Source organism: Megascapheus bottae, chromosome 10 (genome assembly GCF_031878675.1).
Source record: "Megascapheus bottae isolate mThoBot1 chromosome 10, mThoBot2.hap1, whole genome shotgun sequence".
Lineage (NCBI taxonomy): Eukaryota > Metazoa > Chordata > Mammalia > Rodentia > Geomyidae > Megascapheus > Megascapheus bottae.
The window spans coordinates 6702693-6728925 of NC_143518.1; the positions used below are offsets into that span (position 1 = coordinate 6702693).

The following is a 26233-nucleotide window of genomic DNA, read 5'->3' on the forward strand; positions in this document are numbered from 1 at the left end:
CATTGCTCCCAAGCCAGCTTTAATGTGCTCAGATGAGCTTGTACCCACAGAGTTAGGGCCGGAAGAGGAACCAGGGCCAGATGGAGTCAAACAGTTGATTAGAAACGGCAGTATTGCAGGCCACACCTAACATGGACGTCACCTAAGACTAATGTGGCAGAAGGGTGTGGGGAGTCTGAACTGGAGTTTCCCAGCCAGGGCAAACATAGCCCACCATTTCCCCTGGTATTCTTTCCTGCAGGCTAGGGAGTGGCAGAGAGAAAGTGGGAAACCAAGACAGCTTCATGTGACTTGAAATTCAAAAGCCTTATAATCTTTTAACTACAGTTAGGTATTTTAAGAGTTGGGGACTATCAACCATAAACAATTCTCACCCCAGCTCCCCTCCCACCAGGTAAAGGTGCTTACGTGATGATTAGGTTGAGGATGAGAAAGGATGTAGAAGATTAAGTGTTGCCTGTGCACGTGCTGGTGTTTAATGGGGCCAGATGTGGGGAGGGAATAACAATAATCCTCAGATCTCAGCCTCCTAGAAATCTAGGATTATACGCACGGGTCACAAATGCCCCGCTAACAAGGCTCTCCGATTAACCATCAAAGATAGTCCAGGTCCTTATTATAGGGAATGATATGTGAATGCTATGTACTGCTGAATCCCACAGATGTGACCCCCCTTAACTCCCCCTCCCCCAGCAAATGCCATGAAACAGTCTCCATTTCTCCATCACACTAATAACTGAAACAATCCCCTAGTTAAAACACACTGTGGAGAATCTTGGCACAAATGCATGTAGAACTGTGGCAAGAGCCCTCCAATCTGCACCTATTAAAATGAAGGATGATGGAAAAAAAATAAAATGAAAGATGAGAAACAGGTAAGAAAATAAGTTGAAACATATGACAAAGATATTTTCTGTTGTGTATTACACTTTTGAGGTTTTGTGTTCTACAAATATTTTTTTGGTCAGTTATGGGGCTTGAACTCTTGGCCTAGGCACTCTCCCTGAGCTCTTCAGCTCAAGGCTACTGCCCTACCCCTGGAGCCACAGCCCCACTTCTTGTTTTCTAGTGATTAACTGGAGATAAGTATCATATGGACTTTAGTACCCTGGCTGGTTTTGAACCTTGATCTTCAGATCTCAGCCTCCTGAGTAGGTAGGATTATAGGCATGAGCCACTGCACCTGGCTAAAAAGATTTTTGCATAGAACATTCTAGACTCTGTGCATCCTACCTCTGCAAAAGAAGGTAGAAATTGTTCATTAAGTCCTGTGAGCAAAACTTATTTTAGATGTTGTGGAATAGTTGGGCAATCTAATGTCATTCAGGGCTTGCCAATGAAAGAATCTCTCTAACACATGGCAAGCACATTGGACAGGCAACAGAGGGAGAAGTGAACATTTTGCCAGAGATTAGATTTCTTAATTATGGCCCTTAAATAAAGTAACGAACACCAACCACAGACCCTTAGATTTTTTTTTGCCAGTCTTGGGCTTTAGCTCAGGGCCTGAGCACTGTCCTTGGACTTTCTCAAGGTTAGAGCTCTACCACTTGAGCCTCAGCACCACTTCCAGCTTTTTTCTATGCATGTGGTACCAAGGAATCGAACCCAGATCTTCGTGCATGCTAGGCAAGCACTCTACCACTAGGCCAAACTCCTGGCCACCCTTAGATTTTTTTTAATGGTACAATTCCTCTAAGTTAAATGTAAAAGCATAATGTTAAGACCAAGAGAAAAATATAGATACTCTTCTAATCATCACACAGATCTAAAGAGAATATTCTAATCAGCAGGGGAAGGTAAAATCTAGTATGTGCTTGTTATGCGAGGTGAAGTATTTTCTCATCATTTCTGAGGCTAAAAATAGCTTTGAAATGATTTACTTTAATTTTGGGGAAAATGGATTGAATGTGCAAGTTCTGTGTGGGAAAATTCTGAGCACTCTACCAAAAATAAAATAAATAAAATCAAAGGGAACTGGAATGTTCTTTGTCACTGAGTAAAGACAACACTGTGCACTGGATATGAGGATATCTTTCGTGGCTTCCATGATAGTGTAAGAAAGCATAAAGCCCAGCTGGGTGCTGGTGGCTCACACCTGTAATCCTAGCTATTCAAGAGGCTGAGATATGAAGATCTGGTTCAAAGCCAGCCCTGGGAAAGAAAGTCCATTAATCTCTCATCTCTATTTAGCCACTAAAAATTCAGAAATAGAAATATGGCTCAAGTGGTAGAGTGTCAGCCTGAGGGAAAAACCTTAGGGGCAGTGCTAGGGCTCTGAATTCAAGACCCCGGGTATACACACATGTACATACACACACATACACACACACACAATAGAATTAAAAGGTTCCAATTCTACTGCTTTATTTATTTATTTATTTGCCAGTCCTGAGCTTGGGCTTAGGGCCTGAGCACTGTCCTTGGACTTTCTCAAAGCTAGCACTTTACTACTTGCGCCTCAGCACCACTTCCGGCTTTTTTCTATGTATGTGGTACCGAGGAATGGAACCCGGGTCTTCGTGCATGCTAGGCAAGCACTTTAACCACTAGGCCAAACTCCCAGCCCTATTCTACCACTTTGTGAGGTTGGAAAATTTTTACTCTAATGACACTGTAGGGACCATACTATTTACTGCCCTCGAGCTTTTCTGGAGGTCAGTGAATTAAGGAGTTTGGAATTCCAGGCCCAGTGTCAGGTATGGAGGGGCGCTGGGCCTATGACACCTCCAGTTTCTGCTTGCTCACTGCCGCTTCCCCATACCACTCTCCCTTCTTTACCAAGCTCTGACACTCAAATGACGAATGGTCCCGCTCAGTCCTCTCCATATGGAGAGAGTCTAGGCTTGAGGATGTAGAGCACATTCTTTTGGTGTGACCTACCACTACCTTGGAAGGATGTGTCAAAATGAATTTATTCAGTGATGTAGCTAATGATAGTCCACTCCTCAGTCATCAGATGGAACACAGTTCCTCATCTCACTAGCCCAGCAATGGCAGCTCCCTGATCTAGTCACCCCAGCCCCTCCTGCATGGAAGACACAGCCAAATGATTCCTTGGAGTAAAAACAAGCACAACAAAGAAAGCAAAGCAAATGTCTGTTAGAGGCCTCTGCTCTAATCAAGAATGGGTGTGGATTTCCTTCTTGGTAACTTTCATATATATAAGTTGTTTTTGTTTATTTTTATCTTTTTTTTTTTTTTGCCAGTCCTGAACTTGAGTTCAGGGGTTGAGCACTGTCCTTGGATTTTTTCAAGGCTAGAGCTCTACCACTTGAGCCTCAGCACCACTTCTGCTTCTTTTCTCTGTATGTGGTATTGAGGAATAGAACCCAGGTCTTTATGCATGCTAGGCAAGCACTCTACCACTAGGCCAAACTCCCAGCCCCTTTTTCTTTTTATCTTGAAATTCTTGGTATAGGAAAAAGAAAAGGTGCATGTAAGCAGAACCAATGGGGGAAACTTTGACTAAGAGAGTCTAACTTTTAAAATCACATCTTACAAAAACATTATGGTTGATTCACAAGCCCTGAGAAGTAAAACAATGCATTTTTGGGAGACAATAGAAAATACTTTGTGTGTGGGTCCCAGGAACAAATAGTGAGGCAACAGAATTTCTACACATTTCTTGTATAATCTGCTAGTCCCCACAAGTGGACGCTACATATACTATGTGTGTCCCCATGTGTGTAGCACAACCTTTTTGGAATGTGGATTCTGCCATCAGGGCAGACTAGAGAGACCACCATGCAAGATTGAGAAAAGCCATTTTTGGTTGATTTAGTCCCCCTCAGCCCTTACCAGGCTACATTTATAAGTGGGCCCAGAGGAAACTAAGGCACTTCCAGGAATGTAGAAGATTTTCCTGGGAAAGCTTAATTTTGTGATTAAGCAGGGTTGGATGAATGCCACCTACAACAGATGCCTGAGGAAAGAGGGCCAGGAAGAAAATGAATGAGTGTAATGTCAATTGTCTGCAGAGACTGGGGAAGAGTTGCTGGCATTTAATGGACTAGTCCCAGTAAGGTCAACCAATAGCACAGTTTGGAAGGAACAAATGCCAATTCCTTCGTGGAGATGAAGCATAGTTAAGACAGCATAGTGAGGTCCTGCAGATGTAAATTGTCCCAGGGCTGGTATTAATATCTCTAATAAGTGTTTGGAGATTTCTTTTTAATTAAATTCTGTATTTAAATAGTCTAAGTAACTGCTTTTAGCTAATAAATGAATCTGAAAGCTTTCCCTATCCTGTCTTCTATAGAGGACAATAAGACCCATTGCTGCAATGGCTTTCACAGGATCCATGCAAGTCACGGGGACAAAAGGGCTTCAGAAATACATATTCTAGAGCCCAGGGTTGGCAGCTCACACCTAGAATCCTAACTACGTAGGAGGCTGAAATGTAAGGACTGTGGCTCGAAGTCATGCTGAATAGAAACATCTGTGCGACTCGTATTTCCAATTAAGTAGCAAAAAGCTGGAAGTGGAGGTGTAGTGGCAGAGGTAGAGAGCTAGCACTGAGCAAAACTACCAAGCAGAGGATGAGACCCTGAGTTCGAGCACCAGTCCTGGCACAAAAAGGAAGAAAAGACCCCCCTCCCAAACAACAACAACACTAATAGAAGAGAAGAGAAAATAAATAGAAGAAAAGAAATGAGAAGAAATATATAGCCCTTACTCTCAAGGCTCAGAAGGCTGAGTGAGATGGCTCCGTATTTCTGCCAACTCTGGAGACTATGTATCACAAAGGTATAAAGCTGAGCTGAAGTCAGTGGGTCCCACCTACTAAATCTCAGTGTCAAGAATGTGTTAAGAGTCAGTGACTACTTCTAGCTTGCCAGCAGATTCCGAGTGTGTTGCTCAGCCTCGTCAAAGCTTCTAGAAGTAGAGGTGAAGCTTTTAGATGTGTCACTATAGCCAAGCTGGCGTTATTTGTGTGTTATGAAGTTAGAATGTGTACCAAGTGTGTCACTGTGAAGGATTTGTATAGATCAGCCTAGAAATATGTATGTGGGTGTGCTAGGAGCCTGTGAACAGACACTTCCACCTTCAGCACAAACACCATATGCACACATGGAATACTTACAGAGTTCTATAGCTCTAGTGCTGAAATAGCTGAATGAAGAAGAAATTGTACAGAATCATGTGGCATAAATTCTACTTCTGTTATGTGACAAAAATCACAAAACGTGTTGATGTTTTGCTTTGGCTTTATCGTTTGTAAAATCAAAACCTGTATCCAGATCAATGCTCTGGCTCCTTCTAACTTGAGCCGAGTTTGTGTCTTCTTAAGTGTCAAACTTACTATTTGCATTAACACAAAAGCATACTTGTCAGATTTTTCCTTCTGTACCTGGATTTCATATGATGGTATTCAAGGTGAACATGGGAGACAGGATAAAGAAATAGGTATGGGCATCTAGCTACCAGAGTTCACCCGTGTTATCCTAGATCCTCAGTACTTTGAAAGTCGGGATCTTAGTTCCAGAGCAGCCCAGGTAAAAAGTTCTTGCGATCCCTTCTCAGCTCAGAATGGTGGTGTGCACCTGTTTTCCAACACCAATGGGAAGAATAAATAGGAAGAACATGGCTCAGGCAAAATAACCAGAGAAACAAAAGTGATAGAGGCAGGACTCAAGAAGTAGAAGGCTTGCCTTGAAATTTCAAAAGACCTGAGTTTAAACCCGATCTAGGATCACTAAATGAAAAAGAGGAAAATCCAGAGGAAAAAGAAAAGAAAGAAATAGATGTGGTCTATAATTCTTCATGATGCTGTAAGTCTTTCTCAAGAGATCCAATGGTCAGAGGTAGAAATGATGGAGGAAGCACAGGCAAGAGTGCCATTCCCTGTCCAGCTTCCCAGAATGCATGTCTCTTTCCTTTTCATAGCAACAGATCTTTCCTGTAATTGATACAAAATTGACAGCAAAGCCTGTCTGTCCTTTTCAGCATGATTCTCCTTCCAGATAAGCAATATCTTCCTAACTTGTTCAATGGAAACGTTTAACGAGCTTGCCCACTTGGCTTGGGCCCATCTCATTCCATGAATCCACTCTTTTCTTTATTTTGTGTTGGTCCTGGTGCTTGAATACAGGGTCTGGGCACTGTCCCTGAGTTTATATGTCCACGGCTAGCACAATACAATTTGAGCCACAGCTCTGCTTTTAGCTATTTGGAAGTTTAGTGGTGATGAGTCTTACGGATTTCTATGTGGGGAATGGCGTTGGACCTCAATCCCCATCTCACTCAGTCTTCTGAGTAACTTGAATTACAGGCATGAACCTCCAGGGCCCGGCCCAGATCTTTTGTTATGACTTTGTTACTGTCTCCTTTTGGCTCCACCCATATGTGGAATTGTTCTTTTTTTTTTTCAGTCCTGGAACTTGAATTCAGGGCCTTAGCATCGTCATTGAGCTTTTTCAAGGATGGTACTCTACCACTTGAGCCACAACACCACTTCTGGCTTTTTCTATGTATGTGACACCAAGGAATTGAACCCTGGTCTTTGTGTATGCTAGGCAAGTACTCTACCACTAGGCCAAACTCCTGACGAGGGGCATTGTTCTTTGACAAGGTATGGAAATATTTTAGATGCCCTTCAATGAACAAATGGATCAACAAAATGTCAACTGGAATTTTACTCATCCATTATGAAGCATGAGATTTCATCATTTTCAAAGAAATAGCTGGACTTAGAAAAAATTATGGTAAGTGAAGTAAGTCAGGCTCAGAGAGACAAAGGATGCACAAAGATGCACATTTTCTCTTGTTTTTGGAAGCTAGATCTAACTTCTTCACTGCCATGGGAATTCCTACTGTGCTGATGATGAAAGTTTCTGGGAATCTGAGTGATTAGGAGTTCTGTCAAAACAACTGTGGCCCATGGTGAAGACCAGAACAGCAACGGTGTTAACTCATCTCTAGGCCCAAGGCTGCTTCTCCTGGCCAGGTAGCCGCAGGGTTGGAAGACTGTGTGACACACTGTCTGGGGAATCCCATGGACCCCAGAGGACACCCATGATTTTTTTTATACTAACTAAAAATAAACTTTGGTAATGATGCCAGTCTGCCTCGCAGTAGGGATTGGAATGGCAACACCGAAATGTTCTTTAGTTGGCTTTGGCTGACCTGAGGGCAGTGACTACATGACATTCACCTTCTTTTGAGACTTTGCACATCCAGTGCCATGAATCAGATTTCAAGTTTGGGGTATAGCAGGAAGCTTACCGTGTAGAAAACTCATGTACAAATCTGTGTGTTGTGAGTGTCTTGTCAAGTTGTCTCCTTCATTTCCTGTCGCTCCTGGCTATAGCCAGATAGGTTCTCATCTGCTGCAACAAGTGGACAGCAATTGAAATGATGAATCCAAGCCAGGTGTAGGTGACTCACACTGGTAATCCTAGCTACTCAGGAGGCTGAGATCTAAGAATCATGGTTGGAAACTAGCCTGGGTAGAAAACTCCCTGACACTCTTAACCATCAAAAATCCAGATGTGGAGCTGTGGCTCAAGTGGTAAACTAGCCTTGAGGGAAAAAGCCAAAGGACAGCACCCATGTCCTGAATTCAAGTCCCAGTATCAGCACATGCCTGGGCTGGGCATGCATGCACACCTATACACCCACATACACAGATGCTTCCAGGCGAAGCACTGCATTACAGCCTTCTGATGTTAAACCAATTGCCGTTGGCGCCAACGATGAGAAGAGCGGTAGAAGAGAAGACAGTTGGAAGTAGGAATGGTTCACAGAGTGTCCTGGTAGAAGTTTGCAAGTCCTCATTTTTCATGAGGGAGATGTTAGAAACTCTGGAGCAGAGTAGAAAAGTAGGAAGACTACTTCTCACAAATCACTTTGGTGACTACAAGGTGAGCAGACTGTAGTGGGTGACCAGGAAGAAGCAGGAAAGCAGGCAGGGAATCCACTGCGATAGTTTGAGAGAAATGGTCATATTCTCAGACCTAAAGAAAGCAGTATCTGTAGGATTTGCTATAGACAAGTCAAGGGTGACGCTTTGCCTCTTACCCCACCTTTTTTGTCAGGCCTGGGGCTTGAACTCGGCCTGAGCACTGTCCTCAAGCTTTCTCAAGGGTAATGCTCTACCAATTGAGCCGCAGCACCACTTTCAGCTTTTTCTGTGTATGTGGTACCAAGGAATTGAACTCAGGGCCTCGTGCTTGACAAGCATTCTTACCACTAGGCCATGCTCCTGACCCAAGATTGACTCCTTAAACTTTAGTGTTACGGGTGTTTGAACTGAGGGCTTCATGTTTTCTAAGTAGGTGCTCTGCCACTTGAACCAAACCCCCACACTTGGTGCCCCCACACTTGGAGCCCCCACAGTTTCAGAGGCCCCACTCAACCCAAAGGATTCATTTACATTTGATGTATGATTGAAAAAAGCATCAGATTGTTGCTCTGTATTTGAGATTCAGATGTAAGCAAAAACTCCTGCAAAATGGGAGTTGCAAGCAAGTTTCCTCATCTGAACCACAGAATCTGAGGTGAGGGCTTATATATAACTTCCTTTTCTTTTTTCTTTTTTTCTTTTGTGTCAGTACTGGTCTTGAACTCAGGGACTGGGTACTCCCCTAGCTTTTATGGCTCAAAATTGGCACTCTCTGACTGAGTCACACTTCTACTTCTGAATTTTTGCTGATTAATTGGAGATAAGAGTCTCATAGACTTTTCTGCCCAGTATGGCTTTAAGCCATCATCTTCAGCAACTCAGCCATCCAGGCGTCTTAGATTACAGGCATGAGCCACTGCCACCCAGCCATATTTCTTCTCTACTACTAACAAACTATAATGAACTTAGTGACTCAAGCAATGCAAATTTATTAGCTTAAAATTCTGTGGGCACATGACTTCGATGGGTCTCCCAAGGCTCAATCCAAGTGTTGGCAAGACTGCTTTCTTTGAAAGAGGTTGGTTCTAGTTGAGTATATTTTTCTTTGCCTTTTCTAGTTTCCAGAGCTGCCTGCATTCCTTGGCCCATCGTCTCCATGCCAATGATAGTGACCTGATTTGGAAAGAATCTTCACAAAACTAATTAAGAGGTATATTAGGGTGAACTCGTACTTGACTAATTCAATAGAGCTGCAATGCACTATGGCTGATATCCTTATAAAGAGAAAAGGGATCTAGACACAAGACGGCAGGGATGGTCCATGGAAGTCTGTGGAGTCATTACTTCAGAACTGTGAATATAAGTCAGGGGCTGCTGAGAATGGCCAAGGAAAGACAAGGAAAGAGTTTCCACTACACATTCATTGGGGGCTGGTCCCATTAACTTCGATTTGGGACAATGTATTTCTCTTATTTTAAGTTACTTGCTTAGTTACACTTTATTGCTGAATCCTTAGGAAATGGAAATGAATAGCACTTTCCTTCTCCATCCTCTAAGTAAGCAATGATAGGTGGCGTCCTTCTTGCATCACATTCCACTGGTCCTCCTTTCTCCTCACAGCTCTCTCTCCTTACTGCCTGGAAAGGCTCTCTAATGACTCATGGAGATCTACGGTGCCCATGTGGACAGTTCAGGACAATTCCCTAATTTTCAGGTCCTCACTGTAGTCCTTCCAGCTGGCCTTTTTGTCCCTCTAATATAACATATTTACAGATGCTCAATATTATGGTTTGGATATCCTAGAAGAAATGGCTGTTACTTTGCTATCACAATTTACATTTTCAAAGTTGTTACATTGAAGGTTTGTATCATTTTTTATGTCCACAAATTCATGATAAATTGTATTTAAAACAAAAGATTCTCAGATCAGCTTAAAAATGAGTTTAAAATTTTTCTTCCAGAAGACATATGTATAAAACTTAACCCTGAAAGTGCTATTTTTTTTGCCAGTCCTGGGGCTTGAACTCAGGGCCTGAGCTCTGTCCTTGGGCTTTCTCAAGGCTTGCACTCCACACTTGAGCCACAGCGCCACTTCCAGCTTTTTCTGTGTATGTGGCACTAAGGAACCCAGCCCAGGGCTTCATGCATATAATTCCCAAAAGGCAGAGAGTAAAGTGCATTACTCAAGGCCACAGATTTACTTCTGCCCTTTTGTGTGAGTCATTGAAAATAAGAATTTCACAGACTTTTCTGCCAAGGCTGTCTCTAAATCATGATCCTCAGAGCTCAGCCTCTGGACTAGCTAAGGCCACAGATGTGAGGCACTGGTGATCATGGTCATCTTTTCTCTCTAATTGTTGGAAAAATGGAAACTTACCTTAGCACTGGGGTTGTCTTGTATTCAGTTATATAGGTCATATCCAGAGGATGATTTGTTAGAGAGATGGGAAGGTCCTATGTATTGGTGGAGTAAGAACCCGCAACTCTCTCAGATCCCACAATGAATCTCTTTTCTTTTTATTTATTTAGTCATTATTTTTTTTATTGTCGGGATAATGTATAGAGGGGTTACAGTTAACATTTGTCAGGTAATAGGTGCAGTCTCACACATAGATAATCCTTCTCTTGTTTTTGTCCCCATTTCCTTTCCCCTACCCTTCCTAATCACCTTGTTTTTCCCCTTCCCTTTCCTATTTCAAATAAAGGTATGTACAATATACCAGGTAACAAAGTCAGATACAGAAACAATATGAGATTAACCATAAGGGCAAAAAAGAGAAGAGAAATAACATAGTACAGTAAGAACAACAATCACACAAGATAAAGCTCTTGTTTTCATATCCTAGAGATCTTTCATTTAGCCTCCTCCTAGATGACCTAACGTACCTAGGTTTTGAGCTAGTAATCCTCTGCTAGGAGAATCCTAGATGTATACTAATTATTACAAATGAGGAAAACCATTGAACGTATGTTCCTTTGGGTCTGGCTTACTTCACTTAATATGATTTTTTCCAAGTCTTTCCATTTCCTAACAAAGGGGCGATGTCAATCTTTCTGATGGCAGCATAGAATCCCATTGTGTATAAATACCACATCAAGGGGGCATCTGGGTTGGTTCCATATCTTTGCTATGGTAAATAATGCTGCAATGAACATTGTTGTTCTAGTGGCTTTTGTATGTCCTTGTTTCTGAACGTTTGGGTAAATGCCAAGTAGTGGAATTGCTGGGTCATATGGGACCTCTAATGTTTAGTCTTTTGAGGAATCACCATACTAAATATCTTTCCTTTTGAGGGTATGAGGAGATGATTAGATTTCTTGCAGCTTCTGTGACCCCATAGACAGATACAAGTGGTACAGGGCCCTGAAGGGGAATACATTCCACCAACTAAATCGGCTTTCAAAAGAGATTAGAAGAAAATGAGGAAAGTAGGTGTTTGTCATTGGTGGAAAAGATCTATGTTATTAGACATATACATTTTTAAAATCAAGAGCAAAAGGAACTTGTATAAATTTTTGAGGGACATGCATCCTCTCTCCCTCCATTTTGTTTTAGTTTTAAAACAAATATGAGGAGAAAGTTAGACTCAAAAGGTAAATATCACCAAATTTAAAACAGATACCAGAAAGCATTTTTGTTTTCTACTCTAAAAAACATTTATGTGTAATGAGGCCAAGGAGACAATGAGGAGGGAGTGGATTTGAACTGCCATGTTGCCGGAGAAATAGTTAACTGACAAACTTGGCATGAGAAGGCACTGGCTCTTTGTGAGCATGCATTAGGCCAACTGTGTTTATTCTTTCAAAACTATCTTTGTGTAATTATTTATTCTACACAAAGCTTCTCATGCATGCACTCAATCAGACTATGGAACAGTTTAGCAAACCAGTTCAGGAAAAGCAAAGGATGACGATATGGAAAGAAACCCAATTAATTAAAAGACTTACATGGGCTACAACATTTGATTTATCTTTCCACTCTTCTGGGCTCTTGGGGATACCTCCCAGGACTCGTGAATGGTTCCTCTCTTTGCAGGTTTTTTGGTTCTTTGTGAAATGCAAAGAACTGGCTCTAGTATGATCTCTAGAACAAAGGCAGCTGCCTGTGGCTCATCTCTCTTGGGACTGAGTCCAGAAAAGCCCTGCCAGATTCCATCCCACCAAAGTAGAGTTAGGGAGGATGCAGGTAATGATGAATAAGAGTGGCTATACACTGAACTAGAAATAATACAGAGAGTAACATAGCCCCTGTTTGAGGATGATATGCAACTCATGAAGTGTTCCATATTTTTATACAACTGTAAAAGATGAAACCAGTAAGATAGCAAGGAGAGGGTAAACATGATCAAAGCACACACACACACACACACACACACACACACACACACACATATACTCACACACACACATACATATGTACAATCAATCAATCAATCTATCTATCTGAAAAAAGCATAATGAAATCTATTAAAAAGTACTGTGAAGGAGAGGGGAGAAGGGGAAGAAGAAAGAAAAGATAATATCAAAGTATAGTACATGTATGTGTTTACATATGAAACCCCTTGTTTAATCACATGGCACTGGAGTCAGTCATGGCAACCAGCATTCTGAGTTTTTGGTTTGCTTTTTTCAAAGGCTTTTCTTTTCCCACTCCACTATACTACCTCCCAGATCATATTATATACACTTACTCTATTATTACTTTTACAAATTAAATAAATGGATAGAATATATATGATTGGAGGTTGTGATGTGTAAACATGAATGGAAAAGAATGTTTGATTTTATTAGTAAAATATTCTCATGAGACTGCTGGAATACTGTCTTATTCTGGACACCTCATCTCCAGGCTTTAGTATTTTTCCACTCTCTTTTCTCCCATATGTTCTGAAAGTCCCTGCCCCATCTTTCTATAGTTCTTTTTCTATTTTTGTCATTTGTGGGCCTTGAACTCTGGGCCTGGGTGTTGTCCCTAAGCTCTTCAGCTCTATCATTTGAGTCACAGCACCACTTCTAGTTTCTGGTGGTTAATTTGAGATAAGAATATCAGGCACTTTCATGCCCCAGTTGGCTTTGAACTGCAATCCTCAGATCTCAGCCTCCTGAGTAGTTAGGATTACAGGCATCAACCACTGGCATAAGTCTTATTTCTAATTTTTTTCTATTTCAATTTCTATTTCTTTTCATATTCCTGCCCCATCCCTATTTCCAATTTCTTCCCAGGGCTTGCTTCAAGGTCCTTTCTTCTTTTCCTTTGAATCTTTTTATTAGCATATAATTGTTCAAAGGGGTTTGATTATGACCTTCCATAATTCTTACAATGTACTTTGATCACATTTGCTTTCTCTATTCCTCTACTTCTATTTCTTACCTCTTCATAAATATATGTATATAATAAGCATTATGTACAGGTATCTACTTATATATATACCATATATATACATAAGTATATGTATATAATAATAAATGTACTCAGAACCCTGTACGCTTGCTCATTTAGCTTGTACATGCTACTTACAATTTGAGCCACAACTCTAGCTCTGCCTTTTGCTGGTTATTTTGGAGATGGAGTCTAGTGAACATTTCTGCTCAGGCTAGCCTTCAACTGCTACCCTCTAAATCTCAGCTGGCTCAATAGCTAAGAATTTTATTTGTGAGCCATGAATACCAGCTATTTTTAAAAACACATTTTAAATGGGTCTCATTATGAAGTTTTCCTATGTGTAGATAATGCATTTGAATCAGTCATTCTGCCATCACTCTCATTTATCCCTTTCTTCTGTTGTTGTTCCCCCTTTAACTTCATGTCATTTTCTTTATTTTTATTTCCCGGAGAGAACCACGTATAATATTTATCCTCCCAAACGTGGCCTATTTTACTTAATGTGAAAATCTCCAGTTGTATTCATTTTCCTGTTTAGAATCTACTTTCACCCTTCTTTATGACTAATACTCTATTGTGCATATATACATTATTCTCACAAAGGTGCAGAAAATGAGTGTAACTAACAAAATCCTTTCTCAAAGAAGGGAAGATAGTACCTGATCCCACAAATCTGTTTGAAAGGATTCTGTTAAAATCCTCACTATGAAATTATCCACTCCTTGGACAAAAAAATCCAATGCCCCACGACTCGTGAGACTCATTCTGCCAACAGGATCCTCTCCCTCCATTCGCACAGTGACTGAACCCTCCCAACCCCGGCTGTGTGGAGCTCACCAGAGTGTGTAGGACACAACCAAGCTCAGCACAGGTTGACAAATAGCTGCCAGTCTATGCCACAGGACAGGGCCCTCCCTTCTTCAGCCTGGTGTTTGCAAACATCCACCCCATAGGAGCAGGTCCCTTTTGTGCTGAGAAGTTGGTGGTAGATCAGGAGGGGGGAGGAAGACCCAAGGTGAAAACATAAAGTGGTTTACAGGCCAAGTGGCTGCCTTGTTGACACACCTTCAGGAATTGATTGTTCAGCTTCTGCTGGCATTTCACTGACACATGAAGCAGCAGTTATCTGAGCAGGGCTTCTTCATATTAACTTAGTATTTGCTCTAAAAATCATGTGAAGCATTTTTTGGTCTGTTTTTCTTAGGAAAATATCTATACTACAACCTGACATTTAATCTGAAGCTCTAATGGGAGTGACTAATGGGAGCTGTAGGTTCTTGGCTATGTCTAAAGCCATCTTAATCTAGTAATATCTTCTTTAGGCTCAGAGCAAAAGAAAAAGAAAGAAAAAAGAAAAGAAGAAGAAAAAGACAATTAAGCAACACAAGCAACTAGTATATTTTTCTCAAATGTCCTTAGTAAAACAAATGCCTATGTGTTTTTAAAGATTGGAAGGTCTGGTTTAAATAAACTGTTTAACTCTTTGAAAGCCAAGAGCTAAGACTGTAGGGTACATTCAAAGTAGTGAGGGACTTGAGTGGGGTTGACTGTGCAGCAGCCGATATTTGGACATTTCAATGTACACTCCAATCTCTATTTGAGGAGAGGCTGGGAGGAGTTACACGGAGTGTGGGGTAGACAAAACAAACAGCATTGCTTAAATTGTGCTTGGAAAATGTTTTTGGATTTAGCAGGAGCCAGAACTATGGAAACTGGCCTATATTCTTCAAGTTTAAGAGATCCAACTAGACTTACCAGTAGAGGAAGGATGAACAGCATTAGATTGTAACCACACAACCAGGCTCTGGTCTCTCTCATAAAAGAAGATCACACTGCAGCTGAAGTGTTTTATAAATCTGGCCTACAGTTTTGTCACCTGTAAATATAAGCTGATTTGGAAAGGCTTTTCTTTTCTTTCCTTTTCTTTTTCATCTCCTTTCAGTCCCTTTTGTCTTCAGTTTTTGTTGGTCTCTGTCTCTGTCTTTGCAGTCTAGCCTGTGTGTGAATTTTGGCTATTCCTGCCTCCTCTTTCAGAGTCCCGGGATTCCAGTGTGAGCTCCTTAGCTCAGCCTTTCTCTCACATTGTTGTAGAGATTACTGGATGTATGTGTTGTTCCCTATCAGGTTCCTGTGCTGCGAGGGCTTTGGCTCTGTGCGGAGATTTCAGTGTACCACAATGTGGGGAGTGTCAACAGTGGAGCCATTAAAATTTCTGAAGATCCCTGGAGGAGCACCACACCTCTGTGCAGAGAGATCCATGCTTAGGAAGCATGGTAGAGACACTCATTCTAACAGTGATTATAAGCTGGTGAGAGGGGAGGAGGAAGAGCAGACCGCCCTGAGTTCTTACTGAACGTAGTCCTCTGCTAGCAGTTTTGCCTGTCCTTCCTTGTTATTTCTCCCAGCTGCTCAGCAACAGATGAATCCTAGGAATGAAACCATGCTTGTTTTTCAAGGATAGTGAGGGTCAAAAGCAGAGGTCTTATTAAGCAAGAAAACCATGGATTTGTATTTATTTGGGAAAGCAAGCAGGTTGTAGGGCTTGAACTCTGGGCCTGGGTGCTATTGTTGAGCTCTTCAGCCCAAGCCTAGCCCTCTACTCCTTGAGCCACCCAACCACTTCCTGTTTTCTGGTGGTCAATTGGAGGTAGAGTCTCAAGGACTTTCGGGCCTGGACTGGCTTTGAACTATGATTCTCAGATCTCAGCTTCCCAAGTAGGAGGTAGGATTATAGGCATCAGCCATCAGAGCCCAGATATGCTTATAATGTCTTTAAAAAAAGGAATGGGAAGTTAGGTATTAAAAGCAGGCTAGGTTGAGATTGCATAGATATAGACACTTTTACTTCCTCTGGGTTGGAACTGAGTCTCCATCTTTGCCTCTATGTCTTTAGAAGTAAAGGTTCCTGATGTTTCACTTTAACTTCCAAGCAGATTTAAGGAAATGGAAAGACATTCCATGCTCCTGGATTGAAAGGATTAATATCATGAAAACGGCAAAACTGCCTAGAGCCCCTTACAAATTCAATGCAATGTCTTTCAAAATCCCAACAGCTTCCTTCAAAGAAACTGAGAAAGTAATCTAGAAATTCAGATGGAATAAAAAAGACCCTACATAGCAAAAACAATCCTTAGAAGGAAGAACACTGCTGGTGGAATATCAATACCCAACTTCAAACTCTATTACAAAGCCATAGTAAAAAAACAGATTGGTACTGGCACAAACAAGACTGAGAACCAATAAAGAAGATTAGAAGACCCAGAGATGAATCTACAAGATCTACTGCCACCTAATATTTGATAAGGGAGCTAAAAACACCGTTGGAAAAAGACAGCTTCTTCACTAATGGGGCTGGCAAAAGTGGCTGTACACATGCAGAAGACTGAAGCTAGATTCTTATACATCACACTGCACCAAAATAAATTCTAAATGAATCAGATCTCAGGGTAAGGCCAGATAGTATGAAAACATTAGGGAACGGGTAGAGGAAACAACTACGGTTCCTAAGCGCAGGTGGAAACTTGCTAAGCAAAGATCCAGAATCACAGCAAATCAAAGAAAGACTAGATACATGGAATTGCATAAAACTGAAGCTTCTGCATGGAAAGGGGGCATAGCTAGCAAGATAAATAGAAAGCTCACAGAATGGGAGGTTTATACCAAGTGTGCATCAGACAACAGCCTCATATCTACAATAGACTTATAGCCCCAAAAGTTAATCCCTCTAAAATAAACCCTCAGAAAACTACCCGTTTAACAAATGGACTAGGCTTAATTAAAGAGAGACTTCTCAGAAGAAGATGTAAGAATGGCCAATAGACACTTGATATGTTCAACATCTCTGTCCATGAAAGTAATGCAAATCAAAACATTGCAATTCCACCTCAACCTAGTTACAGCGTTGTTTATCATAGCCAAGACAGGAAATCAACCCAGATGTCTCTCAGTGGATGAATGGCTCAAGAAAATGTGACACACACACACACACACACACACACACACACACACACACACACATAATGGTATGTTACTCTTTTGTCAGAAAGAATGATACTGCATCATTCATAAGGAAATATAGAGATATAAACAATTACATATCATTTGGTCAGTCCTGGGGCTTGAACTCAGGCCTGGATACTGTCCTTGGACACTTTTTTGCTCAAGGCTAGCTCTCTGTCACTTGGGCCACAATGACACTTCTGGCTTTTTCTATGTATATGGTACCCAGGAATTGAACCCAGAGCTTTGTGCATGCTAGGCAAGCACTCTACCACTAGGCCACACTCCTGGCCCCAGAAATAATTACATTGAGTGAAGAAAGCCAGACCCAAAGAAATACAGGTTTCATAGTTTTCCTTGTTTGTTGTAACTAGAAAAGTGCCAACTTAAAAAAACACAAAAACCTTTTGTTGCACTATGATTTTCTCCAGGGGATTTGTCCTTAAACAATTTCCAATAACTTTAGAGCATGTAACAAATGGGTCGTTTAAATAAATTATGTAATCTTTTTCTGGACACTTGTAAATCAGGTGCGTGAATGAGTGTAAGCAACACTGTTAGGAGCAATGGATTTTGCTGAAGAGAAGATGGATTTTTCTGACTTCTAGTTTTTTTATTCTGCACTTTTTTTTTTTGTCAGTTGTGGGATTTGAACTCTGGGCCTGGGCATTGTCCCTGAGTTCTTCAGCTCAAGGCTACTGCCCTACCCCCTGAGCCATAGCGCCAGTTCCGGTTTTCTACCTAACTGGAGATAAGAGTCTCACAGACTTTAGTGCCCAAGCTGGCTTTGAACCCAGATCCTCAGATCTCAGCCTCCTGAGTAGCTAGGATTACAGGTGTGAGCCACCGAGCTTGGCTTTTTTTTTTTTTTTTGTAATTAATGCTGGTGCTGTGGTTTGGACTCAGGTCTTGAGCGCTAATCTCTTTCACTTAAGGCTATCACTTTACCATTAGTGACACAAGTCCAGTTCTGGCATTTTTGAGGGCTCATTCTAGGTAAGAATTTCATAGACTTTCCTGCCCAAATTGGCTTCGAATCACCATCTTCAGTTCTCAGCCTCCTGCAGAGCTAGGAGGGTGTTTTAAGTTGCCTGTAAATGGTTGTACGAAGGTGTTTTAATTGAACATGTTCATTGGTGAGTACAATGACATCACCCTTTCGTCTCTTTCCCCATCTCTACCAACCCATCAGTTATCAAGTTGTTTGCACACATGTACACTGATGCTTATGAATGCATTTGCCCACCCTTCCTCTCCAGTCTATTCCTGAGGAACATACATATTACTGACCTGTTATTATTCACTAATAGCTGATTACAGTATTACTGATGAGCAATAGCCTCATCAGTAATACTATTAGAGTTATTACTAATGAATAAAGGTGCCATTTTAGCACTGCCAAAGGGGCCAAATATTGAGTGTGACATATTTTAATGTGCGAATTGACTTCTGTATAGTTCTGGAGGACGCACCTACATCAGTAGGCTATAATTTCTAGCTGTATTCCGACTTCTATCTTCAACTAGTCAATCCTTGAGTTATTGTTTGATAGTGCTACATCTTGAAAAAAGGCACCATTTGAATTTAGTGTAATTTCAATTTTAATCTGCAGTGTTCCTATGCAAACATAACCACTATTCATCTTCCAGAAGCAGCTACATCAATGCTACCAAATAGGACTCAAGTTGTAAAGGCTCCAATTTAAATTTTTAAAGAGAATGTCACTTGAAGATCATAATCTGACATACATCTGACTTTAAATTTGATCTCTCTTTCTGGTATTTCTTTTACACTCTTTGCTTCTATAAGAATTTCTGGAATTTAGCTAATTTCTGAGACAAATGGGAAGTTCCTGCACATAGCTTCACCAGCAGTGAGTTATCAGAAAGAGCTAGATGGATTAGGCTATCTACAACAGAAGAATGGACTAGAGCTACCAGATATTCTCCCTCAAAGGTTCCTTTCAGAGCATCGTAAAGCTTAATTAGATCTTCATGTGTAAAGTACCTCATGAGCAGGTTAAACATAAAGTAAAATTTTTGTTGCTCAAATTCAATATCCACAGTTTGGTTCCAGGTAATTTCATGTTACAATGCTCATGCTGTGTTATTAATAGATGCCAGATGAACCTGAATGTGCAGGCTAAATTTGTAAAGATGCCCTAGGCAAATGCTTTTCTTATTATACACAGCTAATTTCTGGCTGGTAGAGAACAATTTTAGATCAGTCATAATTTTCCTATTTCTTGGACAAAAAATGTAAGCACACAAATTGTGTGTGTGTGTGTATGCGTGCGCACGCGCGCGTGTGTGCAGATACTGGGGCTTGAACTCAAGGCCTTAGACTCTTTCTTTCTTTCTTTTTTTTTTTTTTTTGCTCAAGGCTGGTGCTGTACGACTTGAACCAAACTCCTTTTCCAGCTTTTTATTGGCTAACTGGAGATAAAAATGTCATAGAATTTTCTGCCAGGGATGAGCCATGATCCTTAGACCCTAGCCTCCTGAGGAGAATTATAGGTGTGGCTGAGCATACAAATACTTAAACCCTGTACTGAATTAACTTGTAAGACTTAGTTATATTTTTATATTTATTTCAGCAATATAGACTTCATCAAAAAAGAAAAAAAATTTTTTTCAGTTATGGAGCCTGAACTCAGGGGTTCACTGTTCCTGATCTCTTTTGCTCAAGACTACAATTTTATGCTACAGCTCCACTTCTGGTTTTTGAGTGGCTAACTGGAGACAAGAATCTCATGGAGACTTTTCTGGCCAGGCTGGCTTTGAATCTCCATCCTCAGTTCTCAGCCTTCTGGGTAGGTAGGATTACGGGCACAAGTCCCTGGCACCTAGCTAAGAAGCAAGTTGTTAATAAACCTATCCACTTTTCTATATAGCAGTGCAGAGATAAGAAGCTTTGGATTTTTTCTGGTGATGTCATTCGATTTGGTATTATGCCTTCTATGCCTTTTGCTCAAAAAAGTGTGGGTTTAATTGTATTGCAACTTTACAAATTGTGCTCAACAGTCAATGACTCGTGCTCATGCTTACTTGGTCTTCCATATTTGATAACACATCTCTTCATGATATAAACACAACAGTTGTCATCTCATCAAACACTTATGCCAGAAAATTACCCCAAAATAAGCTTTATTGCAAGGAAAGTGTCATATTTGGTACATATACCTATAAAACCCAAATCAAAAACCCTTACGTTTTTTCCTCACAAGCACTTGATTACAAATTTACAGTTTCTCTCTCTCTCTTTTTTAGTCATTAACAAAAACAAAACAAAACCAAAGTCCAAAACAATTGCTCTAACTTGTTACTAATCTTTGGTGAACACAGGTGTGAGGACCAACTGAATGTCGGTGTGTGCTTTGGCCGTTCATGTCTGAGGTCTGGTCAGAGGTCCAGGGATGGGTTGTTGAGGAGAGAAGAACACAGAGTTGTGCTCTTATTAGCACCTCCTGGTACAAAAGCTTTTTTTCCATGACTAAAGCAAACTAAACATTAATTCATGGTACAAACGTCTTTCATACACAATACGCTATGATAAAAAGAAGGCATATGGTATAACTACAGTATTAATGAAAATTCTAAAAAGAAATGGATTTATAACATCAACAACAACATATACTCCTTGGCTGCACTGCATGATTTGTTTGCACATATGGCAATCCTGAAATATCTTGAACAAGAATAAATGCACCATTAATCTAAGACAGCACCAAACACTACAGAACGCCGAATGTTCCTACTCAGAGGAACTGGCGGTCCTTCAGCTGCTGGGGACCACGAGTATGCAGCACATCCTGGATAGGAATGAGGTGTTGTGGGTAGCACAAGTGGTTCCTTGAGGTGAAAAGGAGATACAGTACAGTCTGGCCTCCAATGCTAACAAGCAGTCAAGGTATTTTGCTACAGTGGTTGTACTTCATCTTCCATTGCCTGGTGTATCTCGTGATGTGAAATAAATGTCACAAGGAGCTCTTCTGGCTTTCATCTCCTTTATACAGGCTCTAATGACATTTGTATCTTTTACATTATTGATCACATCGCCCACTCAGCTCTCTGAGGCTTGCTTTAAAGTAGGCAGGTGTGGACCAGTTGGACAACTGGCAGAAAAAAGCAAAACAAACAAACAAAAAAAATCCAAAGGAAACTTTTTTTGAATCTACTGAAATTTTTTAAAAAGCACCTCTAGAAGAAATAGCTCAAATTTATAAATCTAAGGAAAAACAAGCTAGTTTCCCTTTTTGTTTACATAGTTTTGTTCATTTCTCCATATATTACTGCATTAAAAATAAATAAACATCTATATTTTTTTAACTAGCAACTATAGCAAAATACCCAAAGTGTTACAGACTGCTAACAGGGGAGGGGGAGGAAGCTCACATTATTTTGTGCATTTAGTGCCATATGCTGATCTCTTGAACGTTTAGGTTTTGTTTTAAAAATATATATTTTTTAAAATGAAGTTATATAAAAAATACAGTAACTACGGTTGCCTCTTTATGAAAATCTTTGGCCACACCAGAGTCTAAATTATCCCTCCCCATGAAGGTCAACATTCCAAAGTCTGACAGAGGGAGGAAAGAAACAAAAGTCATATATTTTTTTTCTCCTCTATAAAATTAAGTCTTTGCCTTTCCAAATGTTTCTGAAGAGTGGCTGTGCTGAGAGTTGGGCCTGGAAGGGAGTGTGTGGAGGGTTAATAGAGCTGGATCTCCAGCCTCATCCTGAGCGCCTCCCCGAGCTCTCCTAGGAGGTAGTTGTCCTCATTGCTCTCTTCCAGCTTCTTCAGCTCCTTCTTCCTGAAGAGAGGGACGCTGCTGATTTCCAGTGTGTATACGCCGGGCATGGGCTTCTTCCTGGCCGTGTGCAGGTAGCTGAGTCCATTCCTTTGGTGGAGCCGGAAGACACCATCATCATTGCCTTGGGAGATGACATAGCGGATGTGGTTGTTGAGGGGCTCAATGGCGGGCATGAGCTCCAGGATGTGCTCCTTAGAGCCGAGGTCAGAGAGGTTGAACTTCATGTGGACCGGGTTGTCTATGTCCACGCTCTCCAGGCTGATCTGTCCAACCTGGGGAAAGAGCAGGAAGGCACTTGGGACCAACTGGAAAGGGGTGGAGAGCGGGGCCTACAGTTATAGTGACAGGTTGTGGCTTTCCACTCAACTGCTCTCCCCTCTGCACTAGCTGTGGCTGTGAAAGAGGCTCCTGTCAATTCCTCACAGCCTGGAGAAAAGGCTCCGAGCATGCCCTGCAAACCTCTACCACGACTACTCACTTGGCCTTAATGAGATCATTCAAGTTATAGCACCAAGACTGGAAAGTGCATTCACATTTCAGCCTTTCTGGACCAGTTGATGATGATAGTGTGCTTATCTGAATATAGACTTCTTTTTAAGGACAATTTAGGAAATAAGTGCAACTTTTTTTTACCCCTGGAGGTCAAATGAGAAAGGTTATCATTGTAAAACCAGCAGGGCCTGCGTGCCATTAAGGACCTTCATGCTGAGGGCGTGGCTCTAGCTCCCAAGACACTTACATGATGACCTTACTAAGAGCTTCATAATATGCAGAGGGAGTCACATGCACATACCTCAGGGATCTGGCCTGAACCAGCTTTGGGAAGATCACAGTGAAACTCCTTTATACAAATATAGATGTAAGTAAAAAGTGGGGAAAAAAAGTGCTGGGTGTGGTGGCTCAGGCCTTTAATCCTGGCTACTCATGAGGCTGAGATCAAGGTTCAAAGGCAGCCTGGACACAAAAGGATCTGAGACTCTTATCTTCAATTAACCTGTAGAAAATGGGAAGTGGGGCTTGGCTCAAGGGCAGAGTGGTAGCCTTGAGCTGAAGAGCTTAGGGACAATACCGAGGCAGAGTTCAAGCCCCAAGACTCACCCCCCAAAAAAAAAAATTAGCCAGGGGAAGGGCTTAGAAAATCACTGACTTAGAGTGATGCTATAAGAGGTGCTATAAGACAGGCTAAAAACTAAAAAAAAATTTTTAAGAAGCAAAAACACCCTAATACTTTGGGTGCTTATTGAGTAAGTACTCATTAGTGTTCAGGCACAGGTATGTTCTGAGTACTGCAAAGGGAAGATTTGATAAGCGGAATGACTGTATCTGAAGTTTTGAGGATTTGATGAATAACTCACCTGTCATAGCTCAATAGCAACTGGGTACCTCAATCTACTCAAAGTAAATATAATATTGGCTTTTTTTTCTTTTTCTTTTATGTCAGTCCTGGGGCTTGAAATTAGGTTCTGAGTATTATCCTTGAGCTTCTATTGCTTAAGACTATTGCTCTACCACTTGAGCCACAGTTACACTTCAGGTTTTTGGTACTTTGGTGGAGATAAGAGTCTCAAAGACTTTTTGGCTTTGAACTATGGTCCTTAGACTTCAGCCTCCTGGGTAGCTAAGATTACAGTGATGAGCCACCAGTGCCTGGCTACACGGTTATTTAAATAAAATGTAGGAGCTTTTAAGGAAGTTTTCTGAGGCTCAGAAAACTGAAGCAAATTTCAATTGTCATAGCTGGTGACCAGGGTTTTTGGTGGAATATTCTCAGTAATATTAACTGGAAAGAGGGTAAGGGCATGACCCAGGTCTGACCATGAGTGTCTGATCTTTGGAGAATCACCAGGATCTCTACTAATGGACATATACTGATGGCAGAGACTGAACATGTATGCTGATTAGCTCAGGGATCAGGTGGCATATTTAAATACAATCTCATTATCACCTTCAAATATTAAATAATTCTATTATCGTTTTACAGGTAAGGAAACTGAGGTACAGCAAGATCAAGTGCACATGCCCTATGTAACAAAAGTAATGAAACTGGGGAGACCTAAGGCAGATATTCAAAACAATACAGCATTTGGCCCATGCCATTTAGAAGCCATTATAAAAGAAAATGATTAGAAACTATGAATCTTACAAGTCTTTCTCTTAGGTTTTTGTATTTTGAATTGTCAATTCAACTCATTTTATTTTGTTTACCTTCAAGTAGGCCTATTCACAGATTTTTTTTTTCAGGTAGGTTTAACTACCCTGAAGTTGAAACTACTTCAGTTGCATTACACAGACCGTCTCACGTGGATAAGCTCTTGTGGAAAGACTGAGTGGTCTACTCACAGCTGTGGGCTCAGGGTCCTGCACGCTTCTCTTCTGCCTGCCATCTTTCTTGGGGTACCCATTGATCTTGCATTCATAGCATGCTTCTGGGGACAGAGCATTTTCCTCATCCATCTCTGTGTCCAGTGACAGGTACTGGCCTTTGTTGAATCCCATTCCAGAGACACAGTGGCTGTTAACAAGAAGCAAAGTGGTAGAGCAACAATTTCATTAACATAGAACCAACAGTTTGAATTCTAAGCATATAACCATAAAAACCTAATGTTTTTCGTGGTCTTTTGTTTCCCCAGTTCTCAGTATATGAGCTTTTTCCTCTTCTTTTCAAATAGCAAAATTCTTCTGCAAGCTTCCTCAGGTTTTAATCCTAGCAGACTGAAGCACTTTGGGGTACTATACTCAAGATGTCTTTGTGCTGAGCATTTTTCTCTCTGGCACAGGACGCCAGACGCGGGTCACAACTGACAAGACTTATGAGCAATTCACCAAAGCACCTTTAGTCACCTGGAGATGGCTGGGCTAAGCAGTACCATGTGGGACAGCAGTAAGAGCCAGAGGGACACACACCGGAATCAACACTCCTTTTTCAACACCGGAATCAACACTCCTTTTTCAGGGATTGCCGGGAGAACACCTGCCAAACTTGTATAACAAACTGGGTGAAGGCCAATTCGACTCTACCTTTCAGCCCAGGTGTCCATGGCAAAAAGTGAGCTGCATTTTTAAATGACTGCTTGTGTATGGCCTTGTGTCATCACGAGGGGCATTTTTATATAACAGCTGAAATCTCTTGGCTCATCACTAGGGAGGACATCCCACTGCAAATACAGCCTGTGTGCCTTTGAGCTACAAGGACATTTTTGACTCTTGGGTTTTTGTTTTGTTTTTTGTTTGTTTGGGTTTTTTGTTTGTTTGTTTTATTTTTGCTGGTTCTGGAGCTTCCACTCAGGACCTGGCACTATCCCTGAGTTTCTTTCTCTCAAGGATAGCACTGTATCACTTGAACCACAGCTCCACTTTTTTTTTTGTAATTTCCTGCCCAGGTTGGCTTTGAACCACAATCCTTAGATATCAGCCTCCTGAGTAGCTAGGATTATAGATATGAGCCACTGGATGCCTCCCTTTGCCTCTTGGGTCTTGAATGCCTTCTCTACAATAGCAGTGTCTGGGAGTCTGAATTTGTTGAAGGGAGGAATGGCCAGGCTGCAGAGGAGATGGGTGGGCTGCCTTACCCCTGTCCCACTCTGTAGTACCCTGGCGGGCAGCCACAGAGGTAGCCCCCTTCTGTATTGGAGCAGCCATAGTTGCACGGGTTCTTGGAGGAGGAGCACTCGTTCACGTCATGGCAGGCGCTGGAGAACTGGTCAAAGGAGAACCCCGAGGGGCAGGCACACTTGTAACTCCCCAGGGTGTTGTAGCAGGAAGCAGAGCCACAGGCACTGGGGTTCGAACACTCGTTCTCATCTGTGGAAGCAGAGAAGGAATCTCTCACACAAGGCAGGGATACAGTGCTAGAAAAGCTGTGGTCTCAAAGTACTTATGATTGATTTTTTTGGGGGTGAGACAGCTTAGAGCCACATTAAATTTTCACTCTTATGGGTGAAATCTGAAAAAGTCTCCCAAATTATGGCGTTTTTTTTTTTTTTTTTGCTTGTCCTAGAACTTGAACTCAGGGCCTGGGTGCTGTTCCTGAGCTTTCTGTGCTCAAGGCTAGTGATTTACCACTTTAACCATTGATCTACTTCTGGATTTTGTGTGTTTATGCATGTGTGTGTGTGTTCACACATGGTTTGTTTAATTGCACATAAGTATTTCACAAATTTCCTGACTGCCAGGGGAAGCTTTGAACCATGAT

The 26233-nt window shown here is 41.4% G+C and overlaps 1 protein-coding gene and 1 non-coding gene across 3 annotated transcripts in view; one reads left to right on the top strand and one right to left on the bottom strand.

The window, feature by feature from the left end:
* Positions 1-12031: 12031 nt before the first annotated feature.
* Positions 12032-12138, top strand: LOC150057362 (U6 spliceosomal RNA). Its single transcript, XR_016536957.1, has one exon. It is a non-coding gene; the product is annotated as a U6 spliceosomal RNA (small nuclear RNA).
* Positions 12139-20367: 8229 nt separating this feature from the next.
* Fbn2 (fibrillin 2) overlaps positions 20368-26233 on the bottom strand; it is a 199313-nt gene continuing 193447 nt past the window's right edge. For both annotated transcript variants that reach the window (XM_090340122.1, XM_090340121.1), the window contains 3 exons: positions 25611-25842; positions 24382-24553; positions 20368-22313 (listed from right to left, as the gene is read on the bottom strand). In XM_090340122.1, the coding sequence (XP_090196248.1) occupies positions 21939-22313; positions 24382-24553; positions 25611-25842 (779 nt within the window). In that variant the 3' untranslated portion in view covers positions 20368-21938. The remainder of the gene's footprint in view (positions 22314-24381; positions 24554-25610; positions 25843-26233) is intronic.